Source organism: Thunnus maccoyii, chromosome 5 (genome assembly GCF_910596095.1).
Source record: "Thunnus maccoyii chromosome 5, fThuMac1.1, whole genome shotgun sequence".
In the NCBI taxonomy this organism is placed as follows: Eukaryota; Metazoa; Chordata; class Actinopteri; order Scombriformes; family Scombridae; genus Thunnus; species Thunnus maccoyii.
The window spans coordinates 20,729,023-20,751,593 of record NC_056537.1 but is presented as its reverse complement, the minus strand read 5'-3'; the positions used below and the strand labels follow the sequence as shown (position 1 = coordinate 20,751,593).

Below are 22,571 nucleotides of genomic sequence, written 5' to 3'. Positions count from 1 at the left end.
TGTGCCACTCTGCTTTCATCTTAGTCCACCTGAGCATGTTTTCCTCCTGTCCAACAGACTGTGGCGGCCCCTGGGATTCCCTTTCTACAATCCACTCTGCCCTGCAGGAAGTGACCCTCGAACCCTACCCGAATCCATTGCTCTCATCCCATCCAGCCTCAGCCCCAGACTCCCCTCATCAGCTCCCTCTAGAGGCCACAGTGTGCATGGCAGACAAAGCTCCACAGCTGACAGACCACAGCTCCATTAGAGGGGCTACAGGTGGCAGGTCCACCCAGCAGAAGTGCATCATCAGGGGGCAGGGAACCCCCCAGGGGTCTGGAGGGGTGGACTGTGGACCAGGCGACAGACAGCCTCGGGCTTTGCCTCCCAAAGCTGTCCTGGGGAGGCCTGCTGAAAGAAGAGAACGGCAGAGGGAGACTTGCTCCCCTTGCTGTGAGAGGAAGGGCCTACACACACAGGCAATGAGCACTGTCTGGCCCTGGGACCCATATGTGAGTGTGAATTTGAATGGAGCCTCTCTAGGCAGTGGAGATGGACATGTCAGCCTCCAGGAGAGGCTGGTGTCCAGAGGTCTGTTCCCCAGAGAAGACGAGAGGGCCGGTGGCCACAGTGGGCTCTGCTGCCCCTCTAAAACCATGGAAGATCCTCCTGCAAGGAGCGCAGCTGCCTCCCCTGGGCCCTGGAACATCCCTGGGTCTGATAAACTGCCTGGCACCCTGAGGTCCTGGACCTCCACAGTAAGCAGGTAGAAAGGATCTCGCTGGTCTGGACCAGATCACACTGTCTGGCTCCTCGTTCAGTTTACCATCGGATGGATGTCTGAGAAAAACTCCCTCGCTCTCTCTTTCTGTCCTGTTTTCCTTTCCATCTACTTCTGAAATCATATTTTATGTTTCATTTGTTCTTACAAGATGATTATTACACCCACCACCTTAAAAAACAGGAACTTTCACAGCTATTGTAACATACAGTATAAAACCTGAAGGAGACTACTCAATACGTAGGCATTTTGTACCCTCAGATGTGACAGTTGTGATCACAGATGGAGCAACAATGTGTGATTCTGAGTGGAGCTTTGCTTTCAACGTGTACCTTTAACTGCTCGACCGTATCTGGCTTCAGATTCGTCAGTGCAACGTAACCTCAGATGGAACAAAGTTCCTCACAGGAGAGAGACATATGTGCATCGAAAAGATTTACTTTTGCTCCATTTTCTCTGTGCAGCGGGAAGAACGACTCTACAAATCTGTCAGATGGAGGCAGTGACACTGAAACTTCTCTTGAAACACGAGCTCCTGGAGGACATGGCACTGACCCAAATGACAGCTTGGTTAACCACACATATGTTAGATCTCACATGCCTACCAATATATCATATACTGTAAATGTAAAGATGTGAAAAATATGTACATTTGGTAAATTCAAAAACATACCTGTTGGTGTTTTTTGGGGCAGTGTTGTAGTTAGATACATTGTAAAGAAAAGAGAAAAAAAAACACCAGGACAGTATTTTAGGATCACTATTTCCATGGCCTCGTCTATGACTACATATCAAAGACTGTGCAAGTCACCAAACCCAGACCACTGAGGGAGGCAGCGGTCGTGTGCATGGATATAAACCACCATGTCATTATACAGGGACTCACATGTCTTTTAGAGGTAGAATATAGGGAGGAAATCCTCTGTGGAGCTAACCAGTTGGTACTCATGTGAGACAAAAAAAAAAGATCTTTTTTCATCAAATTGAACTTTTGACTGACTGAAAACAGTTGGCTTAGTAAGAACCCATAATACTGTTTTGAGTTATGTACACAACTTGATCACAAGTCAACCATGCAGTCATTGTGCAGAATTATAAGCTGTGTTGTATTCATTTAATGCTCAACAGAAAACTTTATGTCCAGTCTATATTTCCCATTTCTATGCCTTTTACTGTGCTAAGTGTACCACATCACTGTGGGAGAGGGGCATCGGTGTGGGGAAGAGGAGGCCGATGGTTATGAGGTGGGGCGGAGTGCCTTACTCAAACTAATGCCGAGCTGTTGCCGTCGTGATTTGTTTTGGGAACCTGAATGCAAAACAGATATTAGTGACCGTGCACACATATCAGCAAACTGTTGAGTTGTGGAGCCTCTTTCTCTTCGGACTTAACACACAAGCAGTATATACAGTTATCTGGATGCACTCTCAGCTGTATAGCTTATCAATGTCAATGATTGCCCTTGTCCCCCTAGTGTTTAAAAAGGGGGATCAAATGTAGCCTGTAGCATTACATCCTCTTCTTAGAAAGTAGAGCTGTGAACGTTTATCAAGACTGGGTCATTATCAAAGTGGGCCGAGCTTACTGTTGCTTCAGATATATTAGCTTAAATTGTCCACTCTGTAAAGAAAACATTTGGTAACGCTTCAGAGTAACTTGCAGGTATTTAGTGGTTCATTTTACAGAGAGGGTGGTGCAGTTTGGTGATAATTATTTTTTTTAAAAACTGAAAAAAATGTTAAGTTGATTTAGTGTTGAAGTGCCCACTCATTCTATTTGTGTTTGTATGTAGTTGTTAATTTGCAAAAGATCTTAATATCTTAACAATTAGAATCTTAAAAGTTCTTTTAGTGACATAAAATACTTAGTTTTCAGTGTGTAGATTTGTGGGATTGTGTGATTTGTACATATTAGCATATTAGCAATGAGCACATTTCCTGTATACTACCAAATAACACAACAGTCACACAGCAGATACTATTAGGAAATTATTAAAAACGAATGTTGATAGCATTCTCAAGAAACAACTGAATATGCTTATGTATTGTTTGACATACAAATCTACAAACAGTAAGTATTTTCTATCTGCTAAAGAACAGTCAAGAATCAAATTTTTTTTTTTGCAAATTAAAAACTATGTATGAAGCCAAATGTGATGAGTGGAAACTTTATAAGCAAAACCAATTTAGCACATTTTTCTGTTTTGCTTATAATTTGTACCAAAGTGCACGACTGAACCGTTAAATACCTGCAAATTACTCAGAAAGTTTCCAGGAAATTGGTATGAAAGGATCTGTAAAATATGTCATACAGGTCATGGTCATCAAAGGAGGACTTGGTTCTCTCTAAAGCGTTACCAAACATTTTGCTTTGCTTGCAGGCAGTACCAGCGCTCCCTGAATCTGAACTCAAGATCTTAGATTTTAGAAAAAGCAGTTTAATCACAAATTTTGTTAGCAGCATAGAGTGGAGCCATGCTGCTAATAAACTCAGACACCGGAGATGAAGTCACTATCTCTCTCTCAACAAGATGTTTGCTCTCATTTAAAATGTATCACCAGAGCTTTAGAGTGCTGGAGGACCAGATTAAAAAACAATCACAGTGCTTTGTGACAATTTGACTGAATGCAGCATGATGGCACATCCAAGCTGTACATGTAAACTGGGCTTCTAGTTAACTGCTTTTAGCAAGGCGGACTGCAGACTGAGACACTAAGACCTTGTGCACAAAGCATCATCCTTACAGATCTTTACCCGCATTAGTTTCTAAGTATAACAAATGGTCTTGATTTTATTGAGCTGACTTGAAAAGTTGAACAGAACCGTGGCTCATGTGATAAACTGGTTAACATGTTAGCAAGGAGCATGAGAACATGCCATTAGGCTGTAGAAATGTGTTTACTGTGCGTGCAAATGTCAGAAAAAGGTGAACGAATACGTCATCCAGCCCTCTGTCTCCATCCAGGCCGTCCCCCTGCCTGCTGTGAGTGATTTTGTATACAGAAAACAAACAAACTGCTTTATTGGAACCTGTGACGGATGGCACGTTCATAACTCCCCATTGAGATCAAGTATAACTGTGTAGTGTTAATTGTGTACTATTCACCTTGTACAGCTGTATTCCTACAAATATGGTTTACTGTATCATTGATACTGTAGTTTCAAAGACGTGAACAACTATTTTTATGAAATGCGACAGTACTGATATATTACATTTTGCTAAAAAACAAAAAACTTGTTTACTGAAAGATATTCTGAAATACTGTCAAATAAACTCTTGACATGGTGTAAAATATTCTTTTCTACAGATTGCTTTTCTTACACCTGAGACAATGATAAATATTAACAAGGAATGTACATCAAGTCGAAAGAGGATTTTTATTTAACAAATCCGCCTTGTATTTGCAACAAGCATTTACACATAGGCACGTTCGTGGAACAACTTAAAATACTCCTGGTCTTTTTTCTGTTTTTTTTTTATTTTTTATATAGTTCCCATTAAGAGGCTCTGCACCCCCACACAGCTGTTTCTGTTGTGGCTGATTTAACTTCACTATGATGTGGGTTAAAATGTAATTAATTTGTCAATTTAAGTGAAAACACCTGTGTGGGTGGACCATGGCTGTGTAGGTGCTTTAACACCAGGAAAACTCGTATTTAACAAGGTCAGATCTACAATAATAGACCTTTACACAGAAGGCATTTTGACATGTCACGGTAGGAGAAGCACAGGTGTAAATAATGAAATTAACGAACAGCTGAATTCTATTTAGCTGCTTCAGCTTCTGGTATTGTGCATACAGGGTCGCTGTCAGGGCTTACTGGGACTGAGCCATCGTTAATGTTATCAGTAACACCTGTGCTTCTCCTATAATGAGTCAAAATGTCTGCTGTTCAATCCTCCTGGTGCTGCAGCTTTCCAGTGATTGAGACATAAGATTAGTGGAGGTATTGATTACAGTCCTTCCCAGGCGGATGACCAATTGTCTGAATCACCCACAAATACATACACCCACCAATAAAAATTTTAAAAATGATAAAAATATTTACACATCTCTCAAGAGATTAGGGACATTTTTCATGATCAAACAACTTGTAAACATATTCCCATTGCTCGTTGCTGTCTTGTGGGTTAGGCCAAGATGGTGAGCTGTGGGTCGGCTGCAGCTGAGTTGTAGGGAGCTCTCTTTACTGACTGTAGTTTTCTGTTGGAAGCGGGGTCTCACTGTTTTCCTGCATATTCAGAGGAGCCTCTTCCTGAGATAAAAGAAGAGGGGAAAAAAAGGGTGACGTTGCTTGTCACCTTTCCAATATATTTCAGTTCAAAGTAAATGTCATGTCAACAAGGTTTACAGACATATATTCACTCACCTTAAGAGGTCTGTACATTCCCATTTGAAAACGACAGCAAACCACATCAACCAAGAAGCCAACCATACCATGGAGCATGCCTGCAAGTGAGAGAAAGATCCAACTTAAGATACTGATGCTCATTGATTTGAGTTATGATGTTAGCTGTTGCTTTGATGTAGGAGAAGTTGTTGAGTCAAAGTGCGAGTCTGTTTTTGACAACGTGATGTTTTCATGCTCACATACATCGATGAAGAATGATTTTTGGCTGATTTTCAAGCTGCCTAACACCATTTATTTAAGAATGAGTGTCACAAACTGAATCATTTGTCTACAATTTAAACTTCAAGCTGGCAAATTACTCCATCATTTTTGTTCAATGCATTTATTATCTCCTCCAGATTATATTCTTCCTCGTAGAAACATCCTCTTAGATGGCAACATTATAACATTGTCCAGCTTTTGAGTATACATGACATCTTAGAGGAGCAAACCAATGGTAATGCATGACTTTGCCCGTTAACTAGCTACTATTAGCTAGTTAATTGTGTATATTTTGAAAAGAATACCACAAGTTTTAAGATTAATTTTCTACCTTCCAGGCAGTCATTGCTTTTGAGTTCATGCCAGTTTCATGTGGGACTGTTTTAAAAACACTTTCTTGTTCATGGGTTCAGGCGTTTATGAAAAGCGCCAACATCTAAAATTAGAGAACTGGCAACAGAAAGCCCTTAAATTAATCATCTATAATGTCAGAAAATGTCATAAATGTTCACTGTGATGGATTGCCTATCTAACACATTAAGCCTGCAAGATGATTTTCAAGTGTAGTTAAATAAATAAATTAACAGCACCCAATGGCCCCCTAGAAGTCAGGAAAGCAATTTAAAAAAAGCTTCTTTTTACATGAAGAAGTCCTTTAAAGATGCATCTGGGACTGGGACATTACCAGATATTATTTGAATACTAATATATGTTATGTAAGTTTGTATGTGTGAGTTCTGAACCTGTGGTGGAGAAGATGCCTCCAATGATGCCGCAGAGTCTGACGAGAAACTGCCAGAAAGGCATGTGCTGCTCAGTGACTTTCACCATTAGTGAGCTGATGTCGTATTTCATAAAGATCCCTGAGACTCCATGGCTGCCGGCAGCATGGTTTATCGCTCGTTCCTGCAGGACAAACATACAAGCATTTTCGCTTTCATACTGATACATAGCGTACTACACAAATTTACAAACTGGTCCAAAATTAAAACCTACCCGCTCTGTGACAGAGTATTGATGTGTTTCTGCAGAGACCTTGTAGGTGTTCAGTTTGGTGGGCACGATGGTGATAAAGTATTGAAACATGTGGTTAGCTGGAGAGAATAAAAACAATGTTATGACAGAGCTGAGTTAAGCAGCAAAAAATAGAATCATACAATTTATTTTCTCAAAGAGTGGTTATATGTTAAAAACAAGACAAAAATGGATTATTTGACAACACAGACGTACAATCGGGTGAGACTTTTTCTGTGCCATCTAGTGGGCTGATAATTCCAGGGATCGCTTCTCCAAAGGACAGGTGGTCAATCCGGTGAGAAAAATTATAACCTGTAACACAAAACGAAGTCAGGACAACTAATAATACCCATCACATTAATACAATCACCCTGTTGCCAAAGTATAAGAACATACATAAAGTAGAAAAGTATACAACAAGGTTTGGTCAAAAAGAAAACAAACTCACTGTCATGGCTAACTAGGGCTGCTAGATGAGCATGGCCTCTGGGATGTGGGATGGACCTGTGAAGGGATGAAAAGTTCCCGGTTTATAATGAAGGATGCTAACTTTCTAATAATTACTAAATTATCAACACACTATTATGAGTGTTAAAGCCATGTGGATACGTACTTGCCCACAGTAATGTGGAAATTTCCTGCCACCTTGTTAACATACAGGTGTCCATGAATCCTGCAGGCACTAAGAGGAGTGGAACTGTCCTGGCTATGGGAAAAGGGGCAACACAATGTGGGGGGGATAAAATGTTAAAATGATTTTAATCAACATGTACAGAAGATCGCACACTTTCTGGTTTATCATCATATATTCAACCACCCCAACAGAGCAGAGGTCATCTTGAGGCTCCCGTACCTTTGAGGGTCATCAGGAGGAGCTGCTTTTAATGCAGCCTTGAAGAGCACGTCTTGGAGAGCGTGCTCCACTCTCAGACGCTCCTGGATGTGCAGAAGAGTCCTGTGATGTGAGGGGCAAGACAGATTAGGGAAACAAAGATTCACTTAGGACAAGACAAAGCTAATTGCGATGGATAAAAGGGCGTTTTAAATCTAAGCCTATTATTCATGTCACAAAAAGGAAAAACATGTAAAAACATGTCAACTCTGGTCTGCATGTTAGCACCGTTAAAAGATAGGTTCACAATTTTTCAAGTCTGTCTTCCAGGTCAGGTCAAAATGTATCAAAAAGTTTATTTGAAGATAATGATGCTTCAGCAGTCTGGGCTGGTCTTATCAAGTGGATATCTGCCACATTTACAATCTTTTTTAGCATAAAATTCCCTCTTTGTGTTTCCCTGTTGAGCTGCAGTGGAAGGATTCTAACAAAAAGAGGCAATGAGGCACTAAAAACACCAATTTTGAAGATACTGACTTGATTTGACTAATTTGGACAGCTGATGCCTCATATTAGCTTCAAATAAACTTTCAAATACATTTTCGCATGGAAAGAGGATTGTGAATTTTATCCACCATCGTTTACATTTTAAGTGCATTATGAAGGGATCTCTTAATGGTCAGTATGAACAGAAGGAATGATTATAGTGAGGAAAAACGTGTCTGTGTTCATATAGGGTCTAACTATTGTTTTAGGACAGACTTGAAAAACTGTACAAATGGCTCCAATAAGCAATTACCTTGGGGTATCTTTTAGAGTTTCTAACAGTGTCACCAATGGACTGCTGATGAGTAAATACTGTATCAAGACCATAGACTGTACTGTTCACCACTAAAAAAATAACTCCCTGCTGAATGTAATAGTTGAAAATCTAATCAGTCTTTTAGGGAGTGACATTACCAGATATTACTAGTGTACTTGAACCTACATGTGCCACAATCTTTGCTGTGGAGAGAGCTCAAAGTTGACCTATAGTGGAAAAAAAAAACAGATAATTGTGAGATCAACATAAATATGCTTTGCCGTTTTAACACAATAGATTAAATTAAGTTAAAAGCATTTTTAATTTTGACACCTCTACCACTGTCAAGTTTCTCATCTTTATAATACAGTGAATAAATTTCTATTACACATTAATGGCACTCATACTCACTGGTTCATACTTTAGCCCATCAGAAGCAACCATGGTCTCAGCCAGATCCAGGACATCTGCACCTATATCTGCATTTATCCATACATACAAGTTAAAGACAAATTTTTCCCATCAGCTGTGTTTTCATAAAGCTGAAATACAATTTTAGTACTTACATTGGCATCTCATGGCCACTGTAATGTCAACATTTATCCTCAGTTTACTGTAAATGAAGAGCAGATGCAGTTAAGGGGTATGTTAAGCCAAGATAGTTTTTAGACACAAAGATAAACTTCTTTAACTCTTACCTGCTGAAGTCTTTGTCCACCTCATACTCATACTTCATCCATGTGTCTCTGTACACAAAGAATTCCAGGAAGGCAAGGACAGCCATGAGAGTGAATGCTATCAGAGACACTGGAGAGAGTGTCAAAATGAGTCATTATGCAAAATATATAAGTTAACCTAGCGCTACTCCCTCGGGCAGGAGTTTGTATGCAGCTTATAGAGTTGAAAGCTAGCAACATTTGGCTGTGTTGTGTATCTGTACCTGTCCCACCGCTGGCTGTAGACTCTACATAGCTCTCGGGAACCTTTGGGAAAGCGTCCAACTCTTTCACCAGAGTCAGAGCTTTCTTCTTGGTCAGTCTCTTCATCTCAGCAGCGGCAGTGATGTAGTTTTAGCTTCAGGTGACTCCCTCATAGAGCGAAATGTTTTCTAATTGTTAGTTAACGTTGCTTGTTTTTGTGCGACGACCGTTGAGCAGTCGAATGTTCAAGTCTTCAATTCCTGCTTTTCTGTGCTGACGTCAACCATGACAACAGCCGAACTAACCGTCAACCATTAACGACAACTAGCCGGCTAAAACATGACTACAAAAGAGACAATGTAAGCGTCAGCTCAGTCCACGGTTAAGGGCTTTTTTTCAACGTTAAACATAAAAAAGTATGCGCTAAGTGTGTTATTGGTTAGGCTAGCTTCTTTGTCTTTTGACCCCTTGTCTAGAAGAAAACTGCACACATTTGGACTTAGCGCCCTCTGACGGCGGCTAACGTCGCTACAAGTTAAAAAACATTAATTTTAATGTTTTAAGAAATGTTTAAAACGCTTAAATTTTGTGAACAACATTCAAAACTATGTCGTGTTATAAGTGCTATCATGTACGAACAGTTTAGTGCTTGATAATTTACCACTAGCGAGTGAAAACGTTTGATCCAGCCAAGATTGGATTAGCAACTGAGCAAAGCAGACAGCAGCTGCCAAAACTCCCAGGCTGTCTGTGAGTCATTCACTATTAATATTACTACGCAATAACTGTTGCTTATTACCAAATTTATTTGGTAATAAGCAAGTGGATCCTTCCTATATTATTGTCTTATAGAGGGGCCCTAGATAAACTGACTCACAGCAAACATGGGGCTGGGTATGTGTGTGACCCCTATTAACCCCTCTGTTCCTCTCCTTGTCTGTGCATTATGCACAATATTCTTATGCTGGAATATTACATGTCCCTGTAGACATATTTAAAGAGGATGCTCCCCTGAGTATAGATGCCTTAACGTCAAGTGTTTTAGATTCAGAGCCCGTATTGCATAGTGTCATTCAAAAATCACTTCGCGCAGAGGCCCTGACTAAAGCCCCTGAGCCTGTGCCCATCAGAGCAGTTTGGTCATCCATTCATGTATGCTGTGCTGTAATCTGATTAAACACAAATTAATTTAGGAATATGCACCATGTAAGCAAAGTATCACCTGAAATAATGTTTTGCAGCTAGATTTTTTAGACTTTCCCCACACGAGACATCAAGATCAGATAATAAAGAAGAACATTAGATTACTCCAAGGCCCTTATCATGTCTGTTGACATGTAGCAACAGATGCCCACTTCCTCCCGTTGGTAATCGTGCCTTGAATCTATCTAGGACACAGTGTGACAATGATATCACTGTTCATTTACTGCCAATTAACATTTAATCAAGATGCAGTCACAATGCTCACATTAATTTTGACTTACAGGGAAAATCCACTGTAATTTTAATGTATATTATTCTGTTGATTTTGGGCAGTATAGGCAATACAAACACACACACACACCTGTACCCTTATACTTGAAATCAGAACATTATAGATATATAAATTGATAATATTAACAGGATTTCTGTTGTTGATCCATTGATACTGAATTAATGTGACTCTGTGGGCTAATAAATTCTTTTGATTGAGATGTTCCATACAAACCAGGTTTATTTGACTGTAAGGTTGTCAGCTGTGACTAATAAAATGTATTCATACCCATATTTTACCCCTGCTCACTATGTACTAGGAGTGGCTCTAATATTCTCTCTTCATGGAGCAGCCTCAGTATTTTTCTCTAGATCCCTCTTTGCTTTTTAACTTAATATTCAAATTCACATGTAAAATATTACAGGAATAACTTGTGTGAAGTGTATATTATAAACTGGATTTTTCCCTTTTAAACAAAAACTGCATTTTTAAAGGGGAGCAGGGTAGCAGACTGGTTCTGTCCTCCACTCATACAACCTCATTTCCAGATCTTATGTCAGTAAGTGTCTGCTCTGCTACTGTGTCCTTGAACAGTCTGCTGAATTCCTGACAGCTCCTCGGACACTGATCACTGACCCTGACTTACTGATCGCTGACACTGCAGCTCATCTCAGGCCTCCCTGTGATAAGCAGGAGAGCAGAGAGTGATATATCCTTCAAGGATCAGTAAAGCATTGTATTAAATGCTAACAAGGATCCATAGAGTAACAATGCTCCATTATCATTATCATAGTTACCACTTGCAAATCCTAGTTACTTTTAATCAGGTTGAGAACACTACCTACTGTCTTTCAAGTAACATATATCATGAGAGAAATTATGAGAGACAATTTCCTTCAGTCAAGTGTGCATCTCTTTAAGTTGCCAAAAATTAAATATGTGTATAATCACATAATAAGTGAGAGCTTTGCTCTAGTTTAAAACAACTTCAAGTATGGTCTGCATTATTTTAGTGCTGTGCAGGAAAAGGACAAGTAACAACAAACATCGGGTGTCCTCAAAGACAGTTCATAGCCACCTCCAGAATCAATATTGTCTGCAAATATTATGGAGGCCAACACAGAATCAAAAATGCAACATGACCTGAAGCTGACATTAGTTAATATTGAAACTCCGGTTTTAAGACTGAAATCCACCCATGACATATCTCTATTCTGCAGGCACAGAATCAGGACCCTCATCCTGTAGGACGGCTGTCAATGGGACGTCAGAGGTGGGCGTGTCAGGCGGCTCTTGAGAGAGATCTTCAGAGCATCTGCTCACAGTGGGTGAGACCACATCTGGACTAGTGTCACAGGACTCTGTGCTCTGCTCTGAGGTGGCCGTCATGATTGTTGTGGCAATACTGGGGAGAACTGGGTCAAACTCGTCATCTTCATCCTCCAGGATGGGTGACTCATGGATGTCTGCCAAAAAAAAAGAAGTTTAAAGTATGATATTTAGGCAAATTGAACTGATTGTGGTTATAAAATGAATATGAATGAAAAGAAAATGCTAACTCACTGCTGAAAGCTTCAGGGTACTGCTTAGCAATCTTCCCCTTTAGTGTCCTGAAAGTGGAGGAGACCAGTAATCAGGGTTGTGCGTGTGTTCACATGTGTGCTTGCACTAAGGAAGTCAGCCTTACCTGATCCTTCTAAAGATGCTGTCCAGATCTTTCTTCATCTCCACAAGGGTGCGTGTATGAAGAAGGAAGCGCTCATTCATTTGCTGCAGTCGCACATTTGACAGCCCGTTGAAGTTGATCAGCATTTCATTGGTTTTCTCAAAGCGGTCAAGCCTGTTTTCAGAATATTTCAGCAAAACATGAACAGTGTTCAGTCCACAAGAAACAAACCAGTGTGTCAGAATCACTCTTAATGCAAGTTAACTGAGCTGCACTAACAAAAGACCCATTTCATATTTAGTAGTATGAAGCAGCAGAGAAGCTAAAACAGAAAAAGAAGACCAATCACACTTTGACACTCACATGTGTCTCTGAGCCTGGATGATGGCGTTGACATCCTCAGAGTTGACCATGCTCAGCATCCTGTTGCAGAACACGCCAGATGCTGTGGACTCCACCATGATGAAGATCAAGAAGGAAAAACTGCAAATACAAACCTTCATTGAGAAACTTGCGAGCAGCGATATTTTCACAAAAATAAAGATTGAAACAATGAACCCACAGAGAAAGCTAAATCATGAGCCTAATACACAGTCAGTTATTCAGCCAGATTCAATAACATTAATAAATGTCCTCTGATAGTTTTCTGCTGTGATATTTTAACTGCAACTCGCTGTACCGATGATGAACTTTATTATCAGTCCAGTCAGGACCAGGACGAACCATTAATTATCGATTTAGCTTGCAAGCTAAAACAAACAGCGAAGCTACAAAATTCATATTACCTACCTCAGGGTCCACTGCGGTTGTCTCTATAGACCTCTTGCTGTTTTAATATTAGATTTAAAGTTACATCTACAGCCTAAAGAGGCATCTGACAGCTGTGTGTAAAACAAAAACAAAGCGCTCCCGTTTTCTTACTTCCGGTCACACGACCTTCGTTTCCGGTGCTCGTCTCTTTTTTCTTTTTACTTCTTTATTTAAAACAGCGCAGAATACAAAGATACATCCTAAAAAATCTGAATTAGTGAAAATTGTTTGTCATAATCATATAATAGCAAAACAGAACAAAAGTGCGGGGACACTTCAAAATCATAAGCACTCATAAATAAAGATCAAAAGAACAAATACTTTACAAAAACAAAAAATGAAGTTATTAGAAATACAAACGCATATGATCACTGACTGAAACAAAATAAAAAAGCATATTATTTCTGAGTGCATGAAATCAAAATGATGCATGTGTTGGTTGTCTTTCTAGTCACATATACAGTCATTATAGGGAGCTGAAAATTGCATTAACCTCTACCAAAAACTGTATGAAATTTTATTTATGAAAATGTAACTTCCTGAAGAAGCACAGAAGTTTAACAGCATCATCAAAAAACTATTTCTTTCATCAGCCTAATGAAAGCATTAAAATAAGTAGAGAAAATATTTATTCAGAAGGGGGGACATAATAAATAAGTGTTTCAAATTTTCTTAATCTTTTCACAAAATTAACAATATTTTTCATATACTGGATTGATAATGGACAGACTAATACTGAGACACACACACACCTATAAAATTTTAAGAGCCTACAAGCAAATGGAAAATAAAATGTGTGCAGCAGTTTTGCACCTTTGAAAGACACTTCAGAAAAGAAAGAGACTCTGCACATCCAGAAAACTCACAAAATTACTTTTATTAAGGGACAAGTAAAAAAAGTACATGATGTATAAAAAATACAAAACCGCTTTGTCTAACTTGTAAGCGAAGTAAATGCATAGCAACAGTACATGCAAGTCTAGAGTTTACTATTCTGTAACATTTTTAAGCTACAGGCTAAAAGAGGAAAAAGTACAGTTTGGTTGCAATCTATCAGTCGTTTCAGTCTACATGATACAGATCCAAAGTGATGGTAGAAAATAAGTTAGGTTGCACACAACTCAAATGATGAGTAAATAAATACTTAACAACACTTCACAAATATTGACAACCAGTAATTCAACGCAATGTTAAACAAATCTTGCATGAGAATTACATTTGATTTCTGATGTACAAAAACCATACTACGTATAAGCTTAAGATGAAAAGAGTAGTATTACACTTCTAAGCGAGGGGATGCAGTGATACAAATAAATATGAAATAAATAAATAATGAAACCCATATAGGAGCCATATGGCTCACCCAACCCCTTATGTACATAACACACCCACTGCTCCCAACTACAACATCACGTGTATGAAATTTCATATTAGTGTTCTTTTTAGAATACCATAAACATACATACAAATGACCTCGGACAAGCACAAGTGTCCATAGAAAACCTGCATTGATTTGACATTGGGTGAATTTCAATGTGCTTTGGCTTTCACTTGATAAATAAAGTAATATTAGGCTATATATCACAACACATTTGTGGTATATAAGAGGCAATGGCATAGAATTTCAACTTGTATAAAGTTTTTTTTTACCATATACTGACCCGGGAATGACGGAAATCACTGATATTGATATTGCTGAATGACTATAGACCGATTGTGTGTTTTGCTGTCGTATTGTGTGGTATTATTATGCAAAGACACTTTTTCCATTTTTTTTTTTTTACATATAAAAATAAGTTAAAACTTCAGAGAAATGGATCCAAAAAAATAAAAGTAAGATTTACAGTTTATATAAGGCCATGCAATTTAGTATACTCATGCATCAGATCGTTAGGTCTTTTGGATGAGTGGGCTTGCCATTCATGCAAAAATGCACTATGTGTTGCTGAGGCCACGATAAATATAGCAACTGTCCCTTTTTGTTCCTTAATACCAATCCAGAATTAACACTAGCACTGTCTGTAACACATAATTAAGGCTGGTGTATTTGCTGTTGAAGCTGTGAATAGGCTTTATTCAAAGGGGGACCCACATATTTGCACACAGAGACACTAATCCAGTCTACAAACACAAACTCTCTGATAGGAGTGGATGTCAATGTGAACAGACACAAACACAAGGGCTACTGTACAGATCTGTGCTCTGTCAATATAAAGTGTCATTCATTCCAAAACAACATAACCACCATTTCAAAAAAAGAGATAACTACTCTCAACAGAAGGAAGCAAAACTAATCCTGCAATATTAGTCGTCTTGACATATATGCTTACAAAATATCCGGATATTTGAGAAAATGGGTTAAACTGTATTTTTGAAATGTTGAGTAATGAGTTTCAAGTAGCACCTTTTTCTGTAACAAGTGGATCTATTGCGTTTTGGAATAAAATCGGTTACATGTACCAGCAAACTAGAGCTCCAGCATTTTACCTAAAGTAGATCAAAAACACTACAGATGATGGTCCATCGTCAGGATGGTGAGAATATTAAATATAAAAAAAGAGACAAAGTGGAAACACAACAGTTCATAAGTTACTGTTTCAACATAATAAACATACCTCCAACAATATAACGGAGAAGACCGAAGGATTCGCAGCTGCTTTATGGTTGAAGGCCATCTGAGGCAACTTCTTTCTGTAAGTGCTCAAGAAAAAAAAAACAGCACCCCGAGATTTCTTCACAGATGTGTGCAAGGCGGCGGGGGGAGGGGGAGGGGGGGCGTTGTTTGACTTTACCACCCTTCTTCTGCCCCCACCCCACTCCTGGTTGAAGGTGTTGTCACGGCAACACATAGCTGAGCAGGCTCTGCATTTTGCACACAAGCTGGTGTTTCCTTCACTTCCTCTTCAGTCAGAGAATTCATCCTGCTGACTTCCACACCCACCTGGCCCTCGTCTACCTCCACCTCTTCCTCCTCATCTTCCTCCTCCTCATCCTCTTCCTCCTCGTGCTGCTGCTGTTGCTGCTGCTGCCGTTGTTTGTTACGACAGCACGGTTTGAACAAATGAGGGTCGATGAGCACCTCCCCAAAGCGCCCCTTGTAGATTATTCCACAGCACACCTTTTGCCTACAAAAAACATGAAACAATGTATTTATTCAAGCATATTATAGAGTGACAACAAATTAAAGGCCTATATATATTTGTACATTTATAGGCCTTGTACATAACATTACTACATTACAATGCAATGATAGTGTAACTGTGAAAAATACTGAATGTCAAAGTGACTATTGTCTGATGCACACTTATCATACAGGTGTGTAGAAAAATGAAGTCATGCAGCAGTGTTGTAGTGCACTACCACACACTCCAGCACACTGTCAGCTGTCATATTTGTTGAAGACTTTCTGTCACAGACATTCACCAGCAGGGTGAAAAATTAACTTTTTTGTCCACCAGCCAAATGTCTAGTGACTGTTTACAAGCCACTCAATAGATTACCATTGGGGTTTTTTTTGGCTGATGAGTGAGGCAAATCTACCAGCCACTTGCATTTGGAACTTGCAACCTACCTTTTACATTTGGTTGTTGGCTGGTGCTAATTTTGTGCCGTGTTCACCAGGCATTAAAAGTGCCTGAAATTTAATTCTTTAACTCTTACAAATACAATATTGCTGTGATGGATTGCCTATCTCAAGCTTCATACTCGAGTTTAAAGTCTCTACAGACTTGTTTTTTTATGAATGAAAACTACTGATATGATATATATCTGGAAGGCAGGAAAATGCATAAAAAAAACTTTTTAAAAAAGTAAACAACAGATTGAGAAAGTCTCAAACTGGTCTTTTAAAGAGGGTGAGCAGTCCTTATAATTTTCAATAGTATCAGACCAAAAGCATAAAGATGGAAGATTCCTGGGTTGAATATAATTTTCATTCCTACTTCAAAGATTTATATTTACTAGTGGTAAAAAATTACGAGGTCTAGATGCAAATTATGTAATTTAACGTTGCCACTGTCTTTATTCAACTGCTGTGACAGACATCATATCTGTTTCAAGCTTTTGCACCAAAAGTTTATAAAACTGAATGCACAACATTAACACTAAAATGGACTTCTTGCCTTTTCTTTACATTTTGAGCATCTGGAATTGTACCAATGTGAATTCTAAAACGTCTCTTTGATTTTTTATGTTGATTGAGTGTAATATAGGGATCAAAAACAAGATTAAAATTAGCACTTATTAGGGTTGTTGCAGACCTGAGACAGAGTCTGTGCTTCACTGTCTGTCTTACCTCTTCCAGTAGGTGAGGTCCAGGAAGGAGAAAACAGGGGAGCGGCTGGATCCAGGGCTGAGCTCCGAGTCTGAACCGTCGTCTGAAAGGTTGCTGTAGCTGGGAGACTGAGCGGGAGATGCACTGGAGGTGGTGCTGTGGGCATCTGAATCTGGTGAGCAGAACGAAGCATGAAAAGTGGAGATTAGGTGCTGAATGTGGTGTGACTTTGAGGGGTCTGCACGGGGAATGTGTGTGACAAAAAGACTTCCTTCAAACAAGTCTGACTTTAAAGTTACAAATCAAATGCCAAAACGCAGAGCTCACTGTTTCTTTTCAGCTCTTTCTGCAGCCTGCTGATCTGGCTCGGCCGTGCTTTCTTGGAGATGGATTTTATCTTCTTCGGCCTTGAAGTTATCTTTAGGCTGGGACCACCTCTGGCATCCACCACCTATATGGAAGAGAGGGCATGTTACCACTTTAAGTTATTTTTCCACATTTTTTTTATCAGATAGTTCAGGAACAATATCATTACTGTGGTCCAGACTCACATGATTCCAGTTCTTCTTGGTTCCCACAGGTAGTTTCTTCCACCGCTTCACCAGGAGCACACAAGCGTTGCAGATTTCTCCAGATCGCGTTTCACTCAATCTACAAGACAATTACAGTTAGTTTGTGAGGAAATGACAGTGGAAGAAAGTTGATATCCATAAAGGTATCTAGACTTTAGAGCTGGATCTCTCACCAAACCCCACGTGTCTAAGCTGTGTCTCTTACCCGAAACAGCTCCTGAAGTCTTTCTCATACCGCTTGCTGTCCGTGAAACGAGAGCTTGACGACTTTGCGCGGCAGATGCAGCAGCCGTCCAAACTCCTGTACATTTTCGGCTTATGAAAGCCAAACATCTGCGTGCAAAACATAAGTCACATGTGAATATCTCAGGCTCTAATCAGTGTGCATCGTGTGTTAACTGCAGTACCTCCCTGCAGCACTAGATTACTGGTTCATATGAGAGGCAGTATTTTATTGAACCGTTTCAGATGAGCAAAATGTGAATTAAACATGAAATCGGGTGCTTTGCCACGATCAGAGAAGTAAAAACATCCAGTGAAAGCGATTTTTTTGGAGCATCTCTCCGCTCTGGCCCACATGGAGGAAGTAGGTCAACAGTCAGACAGCGTGTCAGACAGATCATGTCAGCATGCTGCGCTCACAGGATGCACGCTTCAATTTGGCAGCTCAAAATATTAGCACGCACTTACTCCCAGCCTCCAGGCTACAGAGGATATTAGGTTATCTGTTGTGGTTAAACTATAAAATATAAACCGGTGTTGCCAGAGAAATGCAGAAAAATATGGATGTATCGGGGATGATTCACTCGAAATGCAATAAGCCGACTGTGCAGAGGAATTATGATTTATGTTGCTAGGGAGAAATTTAATCTCCACAGCACATGTAGACCTGAACTGCGGCAAAACTGCGAGCCGCGCCCCCCAGACTGTTTTTTTTTTCCGTTTGCCATCATTCCTCAGGGTCTTCTGACAGTGCGGTGCCACAGAGAGCAGGCAGAGAGCAGGAAAACTCATAGACCACTCACTCTGATAGTTATATCAGATATCATTTAAGGTTGGGAAATATGACAGCCACAGAACTGTCTCCTTAAGTCTGAAGATATCAGTTGACATATGAAAAATTCACGAGAAATTGTCTAGTTGATGTTCAGCAGAACGGACTGGATGAGAACAAAAACCGGAACTCATTTTCAGCAGTGAGAAATCAAACTTTATATTAACATAAAAATGTGAAACTATGTGTGACTATGTTACTATTTCCTAAAGTAGCTTCATAATTCTGTATTACATCACTATGATCCAAGTCTGTAAAACAGAATAATAAACTACAAGTCCAGCCCAACAGATGTTAATGAACAACGTTTAAAAGGTCTCAATGTTGCCTATATTATTTACTGCTGCAGAAAGTTTAGCAATTTGCAAATAAAGCCACTGACCTTCGACTATAACATAGAGGTTGAATTTATATACAACTTTATTTAAACAGTGAACGGCTTCACTGATATAAAATATCTAACAGAGCAGCAGCACAAAGAACACAGACCAGGTTAAAAGACATAAGTGACTAAAATGGATAAAATATAAAGAGAATCTATGATCTGCAGAACAGATGTGATCAGAAGAATGAAATGGACAAAATAGCTGCAGTGTGATTTTTCTTAAATTATTATTATTGTATAAAAAATCAGTGTCTACAAATTGTGATGATATGAAGAACTCTTAATACATCTATGCTCACAAGTCTGACTATATATCCGCCTCTGAGTGCCTCATCTGTAAGCAGCAGACGATCTCTGCAGCAGAATACAGTACGTGACGCAACTCAACATGGCAACACACTTCAAAGGCGGAGGCAGTGTGGGGAAGGGGGTGTGATGCGATTTTCCGCAAAAACTGCTTTATTCCATGGAAACTGCAAAAATCGCCCCAAAAGCAGTAAGGACCTGTCCATATAACATTTCACATTTTAAAAATAAAAGAAGACACCGAGAAATGCACTTGTTTTTATCGAGAGAAAAGTGCAAGTCGCCAATTTCACCGCCCACTCCGGCGAGGAAGCATGGCATGCCACACGACCTGCTTCATGCGCACCCATTTTATGATGACCGTCCTCTGCTCGACGATGCCCGACTTTCCTCCCATACATTAACTTTATGGAGTCAGATAAACTACGGCAAAGCAATTTCAAAAGCAAAAATACCTCCCGTTCATTTTTTAGTGAAAGCTGCTCTCAGATAATCGTGTAATTTGATCTTTACTCTTTGTTATTCCAGAGCCGCGTCACTGCAACAGTCCACCTACAACTGCATGTGCACGAAGTTCAAAGCGGCGGCTTAGTGAAAGTCGGTGTTTTCTACTGTTTTTCTCGCACTAAACAAGCTTGTTCACCCAGCTCGAGTTTCACAGGGTGTTCATAAATAGTTGGTGTTTTGCGGTAGCTGTTTTGTTGACAGCAGCGCCCGCGTGCTGAGACGCATCTCTCGTCCGGGTGGGCGTGAGAGGCTCAACTTGGCTTATTTAGCAGGCGCAGATGTGCAGTAACTAGACTGCAGCTGCTATACAGCCACAACGTGGACGTTACTCTGCTTTTTAGAAGAGTGTGTTTCCCACCGTAGCGACCACAATAACCGACTTAAGTCAAATTTCGGGACCGATAAAAGGAGTGCAGCCAGACGCACGGAACCAGCCAACAACAACAACAGCCATTACATGCTCGCCGTGCTTGCACATGAAGCCCGTGCTGACACTATTTAATGCATCTTCAGCTTTATCTTGTATTCCCCCAGCTTTGCTCGGTCACTTTAACTGTTTATAAGGTAACCGACACATAAGGCGGACCACCCAGTTAGTCTTACCGCAGGCCTAAAAAAAGAGCAATTGTTCTAAGACAACTCGGAGCTTGTTTTAAATTACACGTCTGAAAACACAGCGTAGACTCCAAACCCCCCTCAAAGCTGCAAAGACCCAACAAAACGCATAGAAACCGGATGCATTCGTTACCTTGTTGCAAGTTGCGTGAAGTTGATACAAAGTAATATTCCGTATGCGGCGTCGTTACGATGTGACTATTATCAAAATCAGCCCGCATCAGTAACCCGCTCTTCTCTTGTTGATGTCTGCGCTTGTGGACGGGACTGGATAGTTGTGGACACAGTGCGCATGCTCCGTATCCACACCTCCATTTCGGAGTAGAGCAGAAGGCTTTTTTCTTTTTCTTCAATCAAGGCATTTACATAAACGACGTGTGACGTCCCCGTGCGTCTGCGCTCTGCTGGCCTTATAAGGACGGGAACATTGCGCGGGAACAGGGGGCTCGGCCCCGGTTGCCATGGCACATTGGAGAATGTAAGCAAAGGGGCGGGGCCTGTCGTTTTACTACACAGCGCCAGATGGCCCGTCTGGAGGCCGACGGTTTTTAGGGGGCTCGGCGTCTAGCAGGGAGATGCGCTTTGTTGATCTCAATTGCGTGACATCGGACCAGATTAGTTGTAAATAAAAGGTAGGAGAAACATGGTCTCCACCCAGCGGTCATCTTAGATCAAACAACCACTGTTTTTTTCTTTTCAGATCAGTAGCAAAAACAGTCACCCTACCGTCACTGCTGTCCATGTTGTTGTCACTAGCAAAATCTGGGAAATCTTAAAGTAAGCCCGGTGGATAACCCGAGTTATTACATGGCTATTATGGGGCCTTAAATTGTAGATTGGTGATCAAAGTAAACAGATGTAGCTCTCTACTGTAATCTAGAACAACAGTTCAGATACTCTCATTACTCTCTCCTTCTTAGTACCATACACACAAGCACAGTAATGTAATCAAGACAAAAATGACAAAATCATCGGCTTCACAAAGGTGGATTTTACTTCAGGTTTAACGAATTTGATCACATTTCACTTTACATGTGCTCATATTGGGTCATCCTGTGTAGGAGGCTGTTTTCACATGTTGTACTGGCTGTGATGCCAAAACCACCACCAATAGTGCCAGCACCCTCAGACTGATCTTTCCTGAGGTTTCTTCCATTTTTTACCCTTTAAAGGGTTTTGTTTTGTTATTTTTCTTTAAGGGAGTTTTTTCTTATTGGAACTGAGGGTCTAATAACAGAGGATGTTGCATTGCTGTACAGATTGTACAGCACCCTGAGGCAAATTTGTGGTTTGTGATATTGGGCTATAAAAATAAAATGGACTTGACTTGATCTAAGGAGCTTCTGTTAGAGAGCACTGCAAAACAGTTTATAGTAGCTCAAGTTTGCATTTAGAAAAAAACTATAAGAGTCCAATTCTTTGTAAATATCAAATGCAATAAGTCTTAATTTTGAAACTGACAAAACTGACAGTTTCTGTTAATATGCAAACATATCTGATTGTTTCAGACATCACAGATCTTAGGCAAATAGCACAAAAAAACAATACCAACACATGTCAGTTATGTCAATATTAACTTTAATCTTTGACAACACATTTCATAAATAACATAATTCATTATTGCTTTCTCTAATCTGTATTTAAATGATAATAGAGGCTTGGTCATTGTGGGTTACATAGTGCTTGCAGGACAGTGCAGGAGACAGCGTTTTCATAATTCAACTGTTAAATCAAATGCGACAACATAATACCTAGCGGTTTTAAGAACCTGTGCGCTATTCATTGTCTCGATTTTGCAAAGACAATTGAACAGTTTAGAAACAAACAGCATGACTATTATCTACATAATCAGTAAAGTGTGCCCATAATGGAATCTATTGTTTTATACAGACACAAACAGGATGCCTTTATACAGAAAATATGCCACAAATTCATTACACCATAATAACAAATGGGCACGA

General features: G+C 39.9%; 4 protein-coding genes and 1 long non-coding RNA gene across 12 annotated transcripts in view; 2 read left to right on the top strand and 3 right to left on the bottom strand.

Moving 5' to 3' along the window:
- The window catches only part of LOC121897888 (membrane-associated guanylate kinase, WW and PDZ domain-containing protein 2-like), an 88,329-nt gene extending 84,271 nt beyond the window's left edge, over positions 1 to 4,058 (top strand). For all 5 annotated transcript variants that reach the window (XM_042412676.1, XM_042412675.1, XM_042412674.1 and 2 more), the window contains one exon: positions 58 to 4,058. In XM_042412676.1, the coding sequence (XP_042268610.1) occupies positions 58 to 752 (695 nt within the window). In that variant the 3' untranslated portion in view covers positions 753 to 4,058. The remainder of the gene's footprint in view (positions 1 to 57) is intronic.
- A 64-nt stretch (positions 4,059 to 4,122) lies between these two features.
- Positions 4,123 to 9,438, bottom strand: ergic2 (ERGIC and golgi 2). Of its 2 annotated transcripts, none has more exons than XM_042412700.1 (13): positions 8,969 to 9,438; positions 8,727 to 8,835; positions 8,595 to 8,641; positions 8,440 to 8,507; positions 8,215 to 8,255; positions 7,248 to 7,349; positions 7,008 to 7,100; positions 6,843 to 6,898; positions 6,608 to 6,706; positions 6,374 to 6,471; positions 6,121 to 6,283; positions 5,135 to 5,214; positions 4,123 to 5,020 (listed from the first exon to the last, which is right to left on the bottom strand). In XM_042412700.1, exons 1-13 carry the CDS (start codon positions 9,072 to 9,074, stop codon positions 4,952 to 4,954), a joined length of 1,131 nt encoding a protein of 376 aa, XP_042268634.1. In that variant the 5' UTR covers positions 9,075 to 9,438; the 3' UTR covers positions 4,123 to 4,951. The 2 variants fall into 2 exon arrangements, with proteins under 2 accessions (XP_042268634.1, XP_042268635.1); XM_042412701.1 differs by having other exon boundaries at positions 8,727 to 8,774; positions 8,969 to 9,054.
- Positions 9,439 to 10,367: 929 nt separating this feature from the next.
- kxd1 (KxDL motif containing 1) lies at positions 10,368 to 13,043 on the bottom strand. 2 transcript variants are annotated; one of them, XM_042412708.1, is made up of 5 exons: positions 12,874 to 13,043; positions 12,452 to 12,571; positions 12,110 to 12,262; positions 11,986 to 12,032; positions 10,368 to 11,888 (listed from the first exon to the last, which is right to left on the bottom strand). In XM_042412708.1, exons 2-5 carry the CDS (start codon positions 12,547 to 12,549, stop codon positions 11,632 to 11,634), a joined length of 555 nt encoding a protein of 184 aa, XP_042268642.1. In that variant the 5' UTR covers positions 12,550 to 12,571; positions 12,874 to 13,043; the 3' UTR covers positions 10,368 to 11,631. The 2 variants fall into 2 exon arrangements, with proteins under 2 accessions (XP_042268642.1, XP_042268641.1); XM_042412707.1 differs by having other exon boundaries at positions 10,369 to 11,888; positions 12,878 to 13,042.
- On the top strand, positions 11,665 to 17,601 carry LOC121897909. The gene is made up of 3 exons (XR_006096308.1): positions 11,665 to 11,750; positions 17,202 to 17,346; positions 17,512 to 17,601. It is a non-coding gene; the product is annotated as an uncharacterized LOC121897909 (long non-coding RNA).
- LOC121897903 (SIN3-HDAC complex-associated factor-like) lies at positions 13,756 to 21,237 on the bottom strand. 2 transcript variants are annotated; one of them, XM_042412704.1, is made up of 6 exons: positions 20,744 to 21,237; positions 17,949 to 18,076; positions 17,723 to 17,822; positions 17,499 to 17,622; positions 17,193 to 17,343; positions 13,756 to 16,023 (listed from the first exon to the last, which is right to left on the bottom strand). In XM_042412704.1, the coding sequence occupies exons 2-6, from the start codon at positions 18,074 to 18,076 to the stop codon at positions 15,687 to 15,689; spliced, it is 840 nt and encodes a 279-aa protein (XP_042268638.1). In that variant the 5' UTR covers positions 20,744 to 21,237; the 3' UTR covers positions 13,756 to 15,686. The 2 variants fall into 2 exon arrangements, with proteins under 2 accessions (XP_042268638.1, XP_042268637.1); XM_042412703.1 differs by lacking the exon at positions 20,744 to 21,237 and having other exon boundaries at positions 17,949 to 18,533.
- Positions 21,238 to 22,571: the final 1,334 nt, after the last annotated feature.

Coding starts and splice junctions, on each gene's coding strand:
- kxd1 (XM_042412708.1), bottom strand. CDS start 12,549: ATGGTGGAGTCCACAGCATCTGGCGTGTTCTGCAACAGGATGCTGAGC. Junction 12,033..12,109: donor AGCATCTTTAGAAGGATCAG/GTAAGGCTGACT, acceptor CTCCACTTTCAG/GACACTAAAGGGGAAGATTG. Junction 11,889..11,985: donor GTACCCTGAAGCTTTCAGCA/GTGAGTTAGCAT, acceptor TTTTTTTGGCAG/ACATCCATGAGTCACCCATC.
- LOC121897903 (XM_042412703.1), bottom strand. CDS start 18,091: ATGTTTTGCACGCAGATGTTTGGCTTTCATAAGCCGAAAATGTACAGG. Junction 17,623..17,722: donor CCAAGAAGAACTGGAATCAT/GTGAGTCTGGAC, acceptor TCTTCCATATAG/GTGGTGGATGCCAGAGGTGG. Junction 17,344..17,498: donor GAAAGAGCTGAAAAGAAACA/GTGAGCTCTGCG, acceptor TCTGCTCACCAG/ATTCAGATGCCCACAGCACC.
- ergic2 (XM_042412700.1), bottom strand. CDS start 9,074: ATGAAGAGACTGACCAAGAAGAAAGCTCTGACTCTGGTGAAAGAGTTG. Junction 8,508..8,594: donor AGTGGCCATGAGATGCCAAT/GTAAGTACTAAA, acceptor GGATAAATGCAG/ATATAGGTGCAGATGTCCTG. Junction 5,021..5,134: donor GAATGTACAGACCTCTTAAG/GTGAGTGAATAT, acceptor CTTTTATCTCAG/GAAGAGGCTCCTCTGAATAT.